Here is a 14,785-nt window from a genome sequence, read left to right as displayed (position 1 = left end):
AAAAAAAAAAAAAAAAACTTGTTCTGTCATTGAAATTACCTTTTTTTGTTGTTGTTGTCATTGTTGTCCTCTTGCACATTTTTTGCACTACACTTCACATAGGACATTTTAATTAGAGTTTTTATTACACTTATTGTACATTTTGCATTTCAGATTTTCTTTTTGTTTATTTTTGCTTTTTTATCTGTATTTATGGTGGTGGTGACTTTACTCTTTTTGCTGTAATAACCACATTTCTATTCTATTCTATAATCAATTTTTTCCCCATTTTCTTTTGGGCAAAAAGGTTCTATAAACAAGACATAAGTAACATATTAACCAGCCCGTCTTTAAACACCTTTAGAATATAGACAGGAATTAAACTGGAAAGTTTAGCAAATGTAAAAGCCACTGAACTGGAGATGTCTAGCTCAGACTGAGTTTTTAGTCTTTAAAATATGTTTAATACTTAAAATCTACAGACAGAAGTTCACCTGAAGGTGTATTTTGGATGTTTTTTTCTTTATTTGTTTTGCTCCAAATATCCCAAAATCTCAAAACTGACCGTATAGTGTTCAGTTTTAGTCTGTGGTGTTGCCTCAGAAACACATATTTAATTCAAAGACTGTCTGTAGACTCTATGATTCATATCTAAATCCATTCATTATTAAAAAATAAATTACACAAAAATTAAATTAAACTGCATAAACATATTTTGAAACCAAACAATGCAACAACTACAAGCAGATGACAGAAAATCTTAGAATTTTTATCCTACCAAGTCAGTGTTCATCATGATAAAGTTCATTTTTAGATAATCAGCTGAAAAACTGTTTAAGTGATAAAATAATCAAACAGGAATCATTACTGATGCCAAATCATGTGAGAATTCATCATGGACATCTGGGAAAGCCTTCGGAACATAGAAGGAATAAAACGGGACAGTTTGGTGCATGTTGGTGCTGCTGAAGTGGCAAAATTATACGAGACTGTCGACATTATCAATAAAAAAAATCCAATATTCACATTAATGGCTCTCATTGAATAGCAGGATTTTCCACAATCATCTCATACACCCACAGATATTTAAATGATCCTGATTCGTGTGTTACATATAGATATACATGTGTTCCCAGATGTTCAGCATCTGCTCACCAGACTTCCCTGCGGACGTGTTTTTTTCTTCATGAACACGTTTCTTGACCCCACAGGGCCTCACATTGACACCACGTTTGTCCTACTAAAGCATCGCGTCTAGTACGCTGCGTTCTTCTTTAATCTTCAGGTGTTTTCTTGCAGCGTGTTTCTATTTTTAAAGCCTCACAGGCGCCGGTGAAGCCCTGCTGATTAAACATGTAGTCGGGTGGAAGATCAGTCCAGCTCCTCCGGGAATCAACACGCCGCCAACAAACTCTGGTACGGATCACAACGGTGCATCAAAAGCAACGGGGTGAGGGAAGAAAGTACCAAAGTTCTGCTTGGAGGCCTGATGTGTGGGTGAAATAACGAGGATGTGTTTGGTGTTGGAGGTGATGAGGTGCAGGCAAAAGCTTAAAATCACCAAAACCAGCCAATCAGCTCCAACCTGAGCTCCTCAGAATCAGCTGATTTATTACATGGAACAACTTTAGTGAGTTAAATGAAGTCATTAAAAGTTTACCTTCCTACTATGAATGTTCTCAGAGTTACAGACCCTTCAAGAGTGGAGCGCTTTCTGATTTGTGATACCTTTCCACCATTTTTAACCCTATAACTTCATCAGTTCAACAGATGAACACATTCAATTTTCAGGTCTGAGTTCTGTTAAAAAACTGCAACCAAATCAACTTCACATCCATCCAGGTGTCACAATCTAAAGACTAAATCTCATTTTGGTTCATTTTCTTTTCTTCTAACCAACTTTGAGCATCATTATTATGGGATATGTTAAAGTTTCAACTCCCAAACTGCAGCAGTTTAATGTTCATAATAACAATCACTGGTACTCTGGATTCACTGGGGGAAAAAAAGTTAAAAAGTGCATTCTGGGTAAACTTTCAAGGCCCATGTGTGATGGTGGTTAGTCAGAACTAGTTCTAGACAATGAAAGGATCATTTTTACCTATGTTTGACACCAGGATCATCTTCTAGACACGATTCCGTCCACATCTGAATAATTCCCTAATATAGTTTGGACATTTGCAAAATGTTAAATTTCAGATTATGTTTACTGAAGTATTCAAAGCTGAGATAATTCCTGCGTTATAATTTTCTGTCCCATAGGAAAGACAGGAGTTGGACACCAAGGTTACACATCATCATTGTTGAGGACAGAACCAGAACTGAACACTATCAGAGGAGAATATGAGACTCTCGAACAAGCTCTGACTGCTGCAGACTGGTTTGATCGATGGCATTGATCCAATCGGTTATAATAAAACAAACGTGAACACCAAAGTTCTGTCATTTCAAAAGATTCAAAATTCTGTATTTTGCAAGTGTTAAAACATGATCCTGGTGTCAAATGGAGGGAAAAATGATCCTTTCATTGTCTAGAACTGGTTCTGACCAACCACCATCACACATGCTGACATAAAAGTTTACCCAGAATGCACTTGTTAAAGTTTTCTCTGGTGACTTATCAGAAACCAGAAACACATCCAGGGTACTGATGATTGTTTCTGTGACTGTGTGTCATTAAACTGCTGCAGTTTGACTGTTTGAACTATGATGCATCCCATAATGTTGATGCTTGAAGCTGGTTATAAAAAAAACAAAAACAAAATTTGTCTTTCGAAAACTGTGACAAATCAGTTTCTCAAATCAATAATATAATATATTGTTCTGTTTGACCCAAAACATTGAATGCATTCCGATGGAAGATGCTTCAGATTGAGTGATGAGTATAAAAGTGATTTGTTTGCAGTTTTTAACAGAACTCAGCTCTGAAACGTTCACGTCTTTATTTCTTGTTCTTATGAAGTTCTGAAGCTCAAAAACGATGGAAAAGTAAAATAAAAAGTCTAACATTTGGACCCACCTCAAGGATCTATAACTCTGTAGATATTCTCAGTATAACGGTTAAATATTCTGACATTATTGCACATGAAAACCAGCCGGTTCTGAGGCGGTCCGGTTCTGAGGAGGTCCGGTTGGAGGCCACCGGTTGGTTTCTCATTGAAATGACGCTCGTCTGAAAGAACGACGCCAAAACGTGGCAGAGATAAACTCATGGAGATTTAATATTATGCATCAATAAACAGGAGAATCGGATACAATCAATGGTTATGATGAGAAGGAAATAAAAAATACATTTGTTTTGGATTGCTCTCTATCAGGCAACACCGAGCGATGCTGAAATGAATGGCAAGGCCTCTATTCAACAGAACGAACAAAGACAGGACACGGAGGGGAAACACAAAGTGATCGCTTCCAATTCAGTCCAGGACTCTCGCTTTGGGGTTGGCTTATGTCGAAAAGGCATTTATTTATTTTTGTCTGATTTGATTTCAAAGAGGATTAAATCAACGGGAACCTTTAAACTTCACTGGATTTGTGAAACAGCACCAGAAATAACTTCATAGATCCCTTCACCAGATCAACTGACTTAAAAAAAACAAAAACTAATCAGCTTGTTTAACCAAATATGCGGAAAATAAAAAAAAAGAATAAATCAAACCTTAACCACACAAAGGTACCAGGAGGAGGCTGCTATGGGCTTTGCTACAGAAGGTGAAAATGATTTTTTATTTCTCCGTCTCATCCAATTGCATTTGATCCAACGTGTGCAGCTTGTAAATCAAGAAGATGAACGATAGCAGAGGTGTACAGCGGGGTCAATATCGCCCTCTATGTGGTTCTTAATCTTGAAAAAAAAAAAAAAATATCGGACAAACAAAAGAAGAACAACATCACGAGACGGCGGTGGCGGCGTTTCGGACTCTGCTTCCTCGGGTTTCGCTCTTTTGTACGACACGAACGTCGGGAGACTGGACTCAGCCTCGCGTCCTGGTCGCGGACCGGCTGTCCGAGAAAGACAAGAATATGTAAACAATCATTTGTTCATAAATGCCTTCAGCGAAACCTTTGCAGAGGACCGTTGGTTCTCCGTCCAGATCAAAGTCCCTTTAGCCTTTTCTCTAAACCGTTTTTTTTTTTGGCATCACGGACATCCAAACTCTGTCCTTTTTGCAGGCATTTGTAAAGTATTTCTATCTGTATTGCATATATTCCTTAAATCTACCACGACTCCTCCAAATCAGCGTGTTTAGATGCTATGGCTTTATGCAGGGCTTTGCGTCTGGATGACACTCGAAACGCACAACAGTGTAAATGACCCAATAGGTGGCAAAAAAATAAAAACAAAAAATGGGAACAAAAAAAAGGCTAAATGGAATGATTCCTAAAGATGTAAAGCCATCAAAGTTCATATTCTCAAATATTTTACACTATTGCCAGAAAGGAAAATAAACAAAAAGAGCATTGAAAATAAAAAAAGAATATATATTTATATATCCATCATATGTATATCTATATATAAACAACAGTTATAACTAGTTGCAGGCAAGCAGAGAGGTTCTCTCCGGCCCCTTTAAGATTCATCCGTCCCACCGTTATAAGGCTGTCAGACTCTGGGAGGGGGCAGCAGCTTTCTTTCCTCAGTCACCAGATTCCCTGAGATGTAGAGCGCTGTTCTATCCGTCGACTCGAACCCAACACCAATCGACCACGCGCGCCTCTCGCCCCCCTCCCTCGAAATAAAAAAAAACAACAAAACCACGTATGTAGGGAAGTGAGTGCTGCTCCGGCTCGTCCCCGCGGAGCTCGCTCACGTCGCTAACGGGCGGCGGAGAGACTCGTCGACTCTGCGCTGCGCTGCCGAGTCTCGTGTTGGCAGGTGGCGGGTGTTTCGGTGGCGGTGGAATAAGGAGAGGAGCTTTACTAATACTCATGTTACATCTTTGATGCTTTTCATTCATTTTCCATATTGTTTTACAGTCAAATGCAAAGCAGTGTACATATTCAATCATCAGTCATTCCAAGGCTTGGATAAGAAGTGGTTTCTTTTTGCAAAAGAGTTCTTATGAAGACTCTGTTGTGTCGGTGTGCATTTCTTTATGCATATGTATGTGTGTTTGTCGGAGCGGCGCCGGCTCTCCTCAGTGCCTCGGGGACACTAATCTCTTTAGTAGCGGCTCGTCGTAGACCCAACACTCGCCGTCCTCGTGGAACAGCTGCAGAAACACAAACAGCAGGAGTCAGTTATACAGACAACAGAGTTAGAACTTAACCTGGAATAAAACGACAACATTTCTGATCCTTATCTGTCTGCTAGTGGAAAGAAAAACTTCAAAACAACAATGATTTGGACTGAATATGATCTGTTAACCCTCAAAACCTTCCTGCAGGTTTAAAAAGCATGTTATCTGAAAGAAATCTCAAAAATTACAGCGTTCATCAGAGCCAGAAATGACAAAAACAAGAAGAATCACCTGGTTTTTAACTTTCCAGCAGTCCTTGAACTAGTCATCTATGATTTTCCATTTTTGTTTGGAAAAATAACTGAAATAAAACCCGAAAAACAGGATTTTAAAATCAAAATCATTATATTCTATATGTAATTTAAAAATTCGCCAAAAATAAAATGCGTGCACAAACCAGATTCTGCAAAATATTTGTAAAAAATGCTGTGAAGTCCTTCCTGACTCTGACCAACAGTATCATGAACACCTGAGGCCACCTGTTGCGGATTCCAGGGTTTAACTTTGTTTTGTAAAATAAATAATCAAAGAAATTCTTCCATTTTTTTAATGACCTGTTAGAGTATAACGAAGTATTACTGCACTAAAGACACTTCTGAGTTCTCTACTTCTAGCCATGGATGTTCTATTGCAGTGAGAAACGAACTCACAGCGAGTAAAACTGTGACATGAGCAGCTCAGAGGGTTTCATCTATTTCCTTTCCTCTTGTATCAGTTTTGGTCATGTGACATCCATTAAATGAGCATAGACACTGATCTATAGCTGGAGAACTGTTTGTTCAGTATTTTATGATGCTGATGTTGTTTCTGGAAGCAGAGCGCCTCACCCTGGTCTCCCACTGCTGCTCGTTCTCCTTCCTCTCTCTGGCTTCGGCTCTTTGTTTCTCCTCCAACCGGTGTTTGGCTTCTGTCGCTGCATCGATGTCCTTCAGCTTCAGGTTCAGAGTCACATCTCTCCATAGTCTGGAGGAGTCAAGGCGTCAAAGTCAAGTTTAACTGATTAAAGAGTTTCTGGATCCTCAGACCTTTAATACACAACAAGGTTAGAAGCTGACGATGACTTCTCACCTCCGGGACTCGTACTCCAGCTGGTCCTCCAGCTTCCTGACCTTCTTCTTAATGCAGCCCATCCTCTTAGTGTCTATGAACACCGTGTTCTCCTGCAAACACAAAACCCATTCATTCAGAGCGCTGGCTTTGTGCTTTAGCCCACAAATGATTCGTTTTTCTAATTAAACATAAAGAAAGCAGGAACGAAGGACTCACTCCAGTCGCCCACTTGGCGTACATCACTCCGTTCCATTCTCCTTCGATGGAGCAGAAAGACCTCCTGTCGTTAGGTGCACTGCAAGAGGAACACGAAGAAATGTGGTTGTATTTATTATATTCTGCATAAAAGTCCCAAAAACCCTCCAACAGGTTTGACAGGAATGTTATAATAAACGCCAAAACAATTAATCTGGGCCAGAAACTATAAAAACAGAAATAAATCAGATTTTCAGTCAAAAAAAAAAAAGATAGAAATCACATTATTCTATTCATCTTGTTTAAAAATCTGCCAAAAATAATCAGTTTGCAACCAACAGATTCTGAAAAAAACTAAAAATTCTGCGCTCCTCGGTGCCAAAGTGAAGCTGTTCATAATTCAGCTGTGACCAACAGTAAGGTGGCAAAAATTCAGGAAGTTCTCGGCTGAACTGCAGTCGGTGTAGTACGGAGACAAACTAAAAACCTACATTAACTGCAGCACGTAGAGCCACCAGTTTATTTCCAGTATTGGTGACACTTGTGGACACGTGGAGATATCAAACATACAGATTTCTATTTCTGGCATTCTAACTGTGTCATAGAACATTCCTCAGCTCTCTTTGTGCCGTTTAATGGAGGTGCAGGACTTTCTATTAAAGAAGCCGACTGGGGGTTCAAACAGTTAAACTGTACGTTCAGGTTCTTACAAAATCTCGGCGGTGATCCTGTGCTTCTTCCCGCCGTAGAAGGGTTTGGTGTGGAACACGATGTTGGCGCTGTAGCCCGACTTGGAGCAGGAGATGTTGCATTCGCCGCCCAGCTCCACCCACGGCACCGTCAGAATCGACCTGCGCACAGGATCATCATATCGGTGACGTAAACGGCAGCGACTCAGCGACCAAACGGACAAAAACCAGACGGACACCTACCTGCCGTATCCGTTGGGGAAGGTGAGAATGTAATGCTCGTCGTACTCCAAACACGATACGCAGCCTGGAAAAGACCAGAAACACTGATTATAGCTCCATGAAGGTGGAGGACAGAGAATAAAAACGCACAGCTGGGAGTGTGGCGTACCTTGGCCGATGTTGTGGACTCCTATGGACATGCCGAGGAACTTCGACTTGGTCCAGATGTGAGCGTTGAACTGGATCTTTCTACTTAAACACTCTGCGTAGAATGCAGAAACTGGAGGGAGAAGAGAGGAAACAGTGAACGCCGGAACACATGATAGGAAAAGAAAACGAAGCAGACAAGACTTTTCTAGCAAATCAAACTGTTTTTTAAAGGTCTAGACACCCTGATCCAACATCAGACCTGGTCTATAAGTATTTTGGCCTCTTAATTCTCTGAACCTCGAGCAGTTTCTCGTTGTTTTTTGCTGCTGCTGTCACATTTTTCCTCCCTCTGAGCTCATTTTTCTCTGCAATATAAAATCCTGCACCTCTATGGAAGCAGCACAACCAGGACTAGAAGCAGAGAGAACTTCAATAAATCATAAAAACATTTTTTTCTTATTTATTGTACAAAAATTGCCAAAACCTGAATTTAAAATGTGCAGTAATTCTCCAATTGACCACAGGTGTTACTAAAGAAACACAGCGGCTCTACATGTTTTAGATATTTTACAGTTTGTGATTTATTCCTCCACTTGTTCTCCATCTGTTCTGTGTGAACACGGCCTGCAGTTCAGCCGAGAAGCGTCAGGACTTCTGTTACGTTAATGTTGGTTGCAGCAGAGCTTTTATTGTTAGAAGAAACACAGAATTTTATTTTATTTTTTTTACATAATTGTATTAAACTGTTTAATTTAAGTGATTAAAAAAAAGAGAGACGTAGAATAAAGTGATTTGGTGTAAATATGATTTTAAGCTTAACTTTCCTGATATAATGTGATTGAACACATGATGAGTTCAAGGACGGTCGTAAAGTTAAAAATGATTCTTTCTGTTTTTACAATTTCTGTTTCTGATAAAATTGCAATTTGGGTGATCTTTTTTAAAAAAAAAAAAAGACAAGATGGTTCTGATGGTTTTGGGGTTCTGAGGGTTAACTAACTTCACGAGGAGTTATCTAAAAATCAGAACCACAGTTTTCTGGTTTCAAAGGTTTTCCGTTAGCGTTGCGTAACCAGTCAGAAGGAGGAGGTTTGGCACTTACTGGGTGGGTGGTGAGAGACCTGCTCTGCCACAAAACACACACTGTTAGATGAAGACCAGGGAACTGGACCATCTGATACCGTCTCCTGGAGGCAACGACAAGAAGGAGAAGGATTGAGGATAGACAAAACCAGGATACGATAGAAAAACACGCTGATTTGTGACCGTAGACGAAATGAAAGCTGTGAAAAAACAACCAGTTCTGACACTATTCTTGTAATTTGTTTGCATAACCACATACAACATAGAGTGTTTTCATGCCGACAATTAGCTTAAATGTCGACAAACTTTATTATTAAAGAAATAAAGGACCTTTTTTTTGCTATTGAAATGCACAAACTAAACAAGAGCTCCAGCAGGGATGTGCAAAAGCTTTGTTTTGTGAATGTTAACTCAATAATAATACAATTCTACATTAAAACAGGCCCAGAAGTTTATTAAAAAGTCCACATTATGCTTCTTTTTGCAGGTTTTTCCTTAACTCTAGTGTGCTGTATAGTTTTTTGTGCACATAAAGGTCAGCTAAAGCCCAAAACTCTGCTCCTGAACTGCCTGAATCGCCTCGTTTGACGTCCAGGTTTTTACTTTTCTGTGTCACAATACAACACGGTTGCGTAATTTCTGCCAAGTGGCTTTTTTTTTTCTGGCACAAAGACTGAGCAGCTGCCTCACATTCTGTCACTATTTCCTTGCTAGAGCTGCTTCTGCTACATTCCTGTGCTTGGAAATCTGCGGCTAAGAGACATGACCGGCGTTGCTTTGTTGTTGTTTTCCAGCTAACCGATGCAACTGGGGTTTATCGGAGGAGGGCCTTATCAGAGTCTCCTAGGCCCCAGAAGTAAAACTATAAACCTGTAACTGTTTAAATATGGGCTCTAGTGGTGGATTCTGGCCTCACCGTATGTGGAGACGGTTCCTCTGCCTCGCTGGGAAGATCCCAGTGGCAGTAGAAGACTTCGCCCAGGATGGGGTTGTAAGGTTTCTTGGCCACCGAGCCTTTCCTCCCCGCATGGAAAGCCGACAGGTACCACTTCACCACCTGAACCATGCGCTCGCGGGCCTCCGGCTGCTCAGCGATGCTAATGGAAGTCACAGGAACCAGCGTTGAGCGTTTACAGTTCTCGAGCATTCGGACGAAGTTAAAAAAAAAAGAAGGTAGAATCGGTACGTACGTTACGAACAAGTCGGGATGCGCAAAGAAGTCGGCGTACATTTCTAACAAAGACCTCCGCTCTAGGATGAAGGTAGGCAGCACCACCTGTGAGAGAGAGGCAACATTGGTAGGTTGTTCAGAAGGTCACATGTCAGAAAGCAAAATGAGGAGGAACGTCAGAGAGACGGCGAGGTCTTTACCTTGGTGAGGTCCATGCCCAGACGCACTTGAGAGAGCAGATGCATGATGACGCTCTTGTGCTCTTCCACTGACTCGCCCTCGCCTTCGTCGTCGCGGTCATCGTGGCTGTCGAACGGATCTGAGGACGGCAGCAGAGCAGAGCAGTCATGAAGCTGGAAGCACAGGCGGCTCACTGCTTTCTCATGTGTTCAATAAAACTCATCTTTTATCAGGATTAACTGAAATGTGATTAAATTTCTCCGGTGTAGCAGAAGGATGAGATCAGAATGACTTTCACATCCAGAAATGTGGACATAACAACAAACTGAACAGTTGTAAAACCTAAACTTACAGACAACCGACATCACTGGAGGGATGACGCAAACTCTGGACTCTCGATCGATTCTGGCACTACGCTAAGCCTGGCACTCTGTTTACATCTCTTTTCATGCAAGAACTGTGACGCAAAAGCAGCACAAACAGCCATCAGATGCTCTACTAGCTGTAAAACCACTGTCCTATTTCAACAGAGCTTCATTTAGCACTTGTTTGCTGACCTGAAATCAGTACGTCTCTGTCACGTTGCTTCTTTACGAGCTAAACTCACACAAAGCTCTCTGCTTGCCAACACGAGGCTGCCTAAAGCTAATCCACAAAACCTGAAGTGTGCATCAAATCGTTTTAAAACCTAAACTTAAGAAAACTGGATTGATGACGTATGACGTGGACTCAATAATGTGAGACATAAAATTATTAGTGACATAAAACGTCACGTCAGAGTCAGAATCCAAGGCTGTCGGGATGTTAAGGCTGTTTTTTATGGGTCCTGTTTGTTTTTCCTAAAAAACTGTCGGATCGCAGGTTTCGGATCGAGTCTTAGTGTTATTTCAAGTAATGTACGAGATAAAAATATCGTGTTTGGTTTCATTTAATCACTGACTTGTTGGGTCAAAAGCTTAGTTACAAGTTCGTCAGGTTAATTTCCATAATTAATAATATCACAGCAGGTTGTCAGGATCAATATTTAAAGTAGGAAGCTTAAGCTCTGTAATTAAAATCTGAATTTGTGATTCTAAGACTGATCAATATAATTAAAATTCAATCTGATATCTTCATAATTAGGCTTTATCTAGTATCTGAGTGGCGCCCTGGCTGAATGAGTGCAGTTTTAATCTTACAGTGTAATTAAGTCACTTCCTGTACGTTACTTCAGCAGATCATAGTCCGAGTGGAGTGTTCAAAGCCGTGATGTGTTTGCGTACATTTTCCTTTTGTACCTGCGTCTGTGGTGCCGTTGGACATGGACGAGTTGAGCGACTCGGTGGTGTCGGGTCTTTTCAACGCCGTTTCTTCATTAGTGAGCGGCGATGCAGCAGGAGGCCCTGAGGGACTGGAGGAGGAGGAGGAGGAGGAGGTGAAAGAAAAGGAGGCAGGAGAGATAAAATGATAAACTGAAAATTCACAGGCAGCCGAAGCCTCTTACGCAACTTGATTTTCATTCTCTCCGAGCAGCCTTTTCCCACCCGAGCTGCTAAACTCGATAATGACAGAGCTGCTTTCAAGCTATACAACAATAGATTTACTGCATGCAGCGCCGGCCTCAGGGAGGCGGCGGAGGAGCTGGAGGAGGAAGAGGAGGAGGTGGGGGGTATACTGTACTCACTCTATGCAGTGTTTCGGGGAAGTGCTGCTCTGGTAAAACTCGTCAGCGTCATAGAACTCGTCCTCGCTGGAGGAATAGGAGAAGTCTGGCACCGAGTGCGAGGGGAGGGGGATGTGAGCCGGGGAGGCGACGCCGCTGCTGGGGCCCGACGGACCGCTCCCTGCCAACACAAGGAAATCAAACATCACGTGTCTGCGTCGTCTCTTTAATGTGATTCATCTCATAAATCAGGCTTCCGTGATCAGATCAAACCGGCGGCATGTGTGCTGCCCTTTTCTCGGACTGCGCTCCAGGAGCCCGGCGCTCCTTTAACGCTGGTTCTCTGCAGAGCGTATTGACAGCACTCTGGAGCAGCAGCCGGCCGCCTTATTGCACAGCGCAGCGTTTTAATAGTGCTGCCTCAGCACACAAGACAAACGGGCGGCAACCTCTGCTTTCCTTCGCCGCTGTACTTGGCTCTTTAATTCACTTTGCGCTCATTGACACAGGCGCACAACAATAGTTAATAATATTACTGCTTTCTCTCAAGTGGCTGGCTCCTGATTACATTAGCAGTCCTGTTGCTGAAGCGTCTAACTATAACATCATAATATTCTGCAGAGGACCAGCAATGTTCTCCCTCTAAAAATAAAGTCCCCCCCCCGTGCCATGCAGCTTGTAACACAACAAGACTAAATAAAGTTTTTTAAAACAGCAGCTGATCTAACAATCTCTCTTCTGTCCGCTAATGAAGATTATGTGATAAAAATGTTGTTTTTCAAGCTCGAGAATCAACTTCAAACCTGCAGATTCTTTGTCCACTTGGGGGCAGTGGAACAAGCACCAAGCACAGTTTTCATATCATGCTCTTTGTTTTTACGCTTTTTCGTTCACACATGCAGCAGCTACTGAGCAAATGGGGTCCCAGAGGGAAATAAGTGGCTGTTAGCGGCTCTGTTCACCAGCTAGTGGCTCACTGTGCCCATCTGCTGCTGAGAAGGTAGAGCATTGAGCTTGTCCAGTGAAAACAGCTGTCTGTGCAGGACAAAATGACACTGCATGAGCAGAACCAGGACTGTAAATCTGCAAATTGGACCAGTGAGGGGAAAAAAAAAACGAGCCGAAGCTCACTGTGACGCTCCATAAAGCCACGCTAAGCTGCAGATTCAGCTGATGGTGTCCTGCAGGTTCATCACTATGACAAAAAAAACCTTTCACATGTGGTTTTGCATAATAATTTTCTACATTTTTGCCATAATTTATCGCTTTAAGCTGCTTCAAACCTCAACTTATTAAAAAAAATGTGATGAAAATACAAAGAAAATACAAAAATACACTTTAAAATTGCAAAAAAACAAACTTGCCATAAGGGGTCCAGAGAATCGTTGCATTCGTTGGGTTTTTATGTAAATTTTTGCAAAACCTAAGTTGTAAAGTACTCAGGTTAACCTCCATAACTATTAATAACATAGGATCATAGCTTTAACATTCATTATAGTCAAGTAAAGTTGCATTTCAGGAGATTTTTGTGCAGTTTTAATCCAAAATATAGACATTACTCAGGTAATTTTACACCGTAAACAACAGCATTTGTGGCTGATATCATGTGTCTGTGGACTAAAACAGTAATATCAACATACAATATTCATTTTTTCTGGTGCAATATCTAAATGTTTGTGCAACATTTCATTATGATGTGTGATATTACTTATCACCTGAGTATCACTGCAGGTATTACTTTGTGTATTCTAGTCTTATTTTAGCTCACTTATTGTTATTTTCAGTAATATATCGTACTGCATTTCATCTTAACGTTAGATTTTTCTACTAGAAAGCAGTCTGATGCTTTTGTTTTAAATGTGTTTTATTAATCAACAGCGACTCGACTTAACTTTCAAGCTAAGATGAAGGAAAAGTCCTTCGAGTGATTCAGAAAAATGGAAATTCAAACAGAAAAGCTGCTAATGATCATGCAATACCACCTTTATTTTTATATAAAAAGCTGCACTGCACTGTTCATTTAGTAAATTAATTTAAAATGCTGCTGGGAAACGGCACCGAAGCACCACACCAGGAGAAAAGTGCAGCTTATTTTTCCCCGTAAGCCCCATGAGGATGCTATAATTCACAGCTATTAATATGAAAACAGCGAAGGAGCGAGCGTTCACCTGTGCTGTTGGGAGTCGGGGTCTGCAAACTGCCCATCACTGTGACGACGGGACCAACAGGTAACGTGGAGGGTCGTTGGTCTGATTTACACACCTGAGAAGCGTCTTTGGCAGAAAAGAGAAAGCAGGTGAGTAAAGGAGGCGTCGAAAAGCCGGCGTCTCGTCGCCCCACGTGTGACGAGGAGACGATGCAGACTGAGGCCTGGGCTGTGAGGGGGGATTACACGGTCTATCAGGAGGCCCGAATTAGACTGGCCTACTTTGCAGCGTTCATTTTTCACAGCATTTTTTAAACCGTCTAGTCATAGCCATGTGACCAAAATAGCCACAAAAAAAAGAATGTCGTCACATCTTAGTCATGCCGCGGGATTAAATCCAGTCAATTATTTACTGGCGAATGCGACTTAAAATGTAATCAGACTGAAGAACAAGAATCTGCTTCGACAGCTGAGCATTAATACATTCATTTTTAGGGAGAATCATGAAATAATAATCGTGGATATCACGTTGCTGGACCCTGCTGGTGGTATTCAATAACCAGGAAGCTAAACGATATCAGTTTACGCTCAAACACTGAAGGAACGTTCCGGATATTTATCAAAACCGATGGTAAAACTAGAACTTGCTTCAGGTTACACGATGAAACGTGAAGATTTAAGATGCTGCCGACGCATCGGAGTCGGGATAAACGGTGGAGGAAAAAAAGAATAAATAATAAATTTGTTGGAAATATCCGTACGGACGTCAGCGTGCTGCAGAGGAGGTGGAGGTCTGAACAACAGGGGGAGGTGTTGTCAGCTGACAGGATGTTATAAAACCCAAACAACGGCTCTGGATGATGCAGAACCTTCACCACAGACTGTATATGAGGATTAAAGCAACCATGCCAACTTGAGAATGACTCAAACTGACCCTGAACCGGACTGGGGCTCAGGATTTCAGGTTAGCGAGGTAACTTTAATCCAGCTATAAGATCGCTTCCTCAATTACTCATAACTTATGCCTCACATATCCTG

The 14,785-nt window shown here is 41.4% G+C and overlaps 1 protein-coding gene across 5 annotated transcripts in view; it reads right to left on the bottom strand.

Annotated features, from left to right (window-relative positions):
• Window positions 1-3,176: 3,176 nt before the first annotated feature.
• The window catches only part of osbpl9 (oxysterol binding protein-like 9), a 52,436-nt gene continuing 40,827 nt past the window's right edge, over window positions 3,177-14,785 (bottom strand). For 3 of the 5 annotated variants that reach the window (XM_008299445.1, XM_008299448.1, XM_008299450.1), the window contains 14 exons: window positions 13,770-13,874; window positions 11,623-11,782; window positions 11,222-11,349; window positions 9,980-10,098; window positions 9,799-9,884; window positions 9,525-9,705; window positions 8,628-8,712; window positions 7,545-7,655; window positions 7,397-7,460; window positions 7,175-7,315; window positions 6,486-6,564; window positions 6,288-6,379; window positions 6,047-6,182; window positions 3,177-5,192 (listed from right to left, as the gene is read on the bottom strand). In XM_008299445.1, coding sequence (XP_008297667.1) covers window positions 5,118-5,192; window positions 6,047-6,182; window positions 6,288-6,379; window positions 6,486-6,564; window positions 7,175-7,315; window positions 7,397-7,460; window positions 7,545-7,655; window positions 8,628-8,712; window positions 9,525-9,705; window positions 9,799-9,884; window positions 9,980-10,098; window positions 11,222-11,349; window positions 11,623-11,782; window positions 13,770-13,874 — 1,562 coding nt within the window. In that variant the 3' untranslated portion in view covers window positions 3,177-5,117. The remainder of the gene's footprint in view (window positions 5,193-6,046; window positions 6,183-6,287; window positions 6,380-6,485; window positions 6,565-7,174; window positions 7,316-7,396; window positions 7,461-7,544; window positions 7,656-8,627; window positions 8,713-9,524; window positions 9,706-9,798; window positions 9,885-9,979; window positions 10,099-11,221; window positions 11,350-11,622; window positions 11,783-13,769; window positions 13,875-14,785) is intronic. The other 2 variants (XM_008299447.1, XM_008299449.1) reach the window with 1 other exon arrangement.

This window comes from Stegastes partitus, unplaced genomic scaffold (genome assembly GCF_000690725.1).
Source record: "Stegastes partitus isolate 25-593 unplaced genomic scaffold, Stegastes_partitus-1.0.2 Scaffold1418, whole genome shotgun sequence".
NCBI classification, from domain to species: Eukaryota; Metazoa; Chordata; class Actinopteri; family Pomacentridae; genus Stegastes; species Stegastes partitus.
Note: the sequence above shows the minus strand (reverse complement) of the source record. Positions and strands in the feature narration are given on the sequence as shown.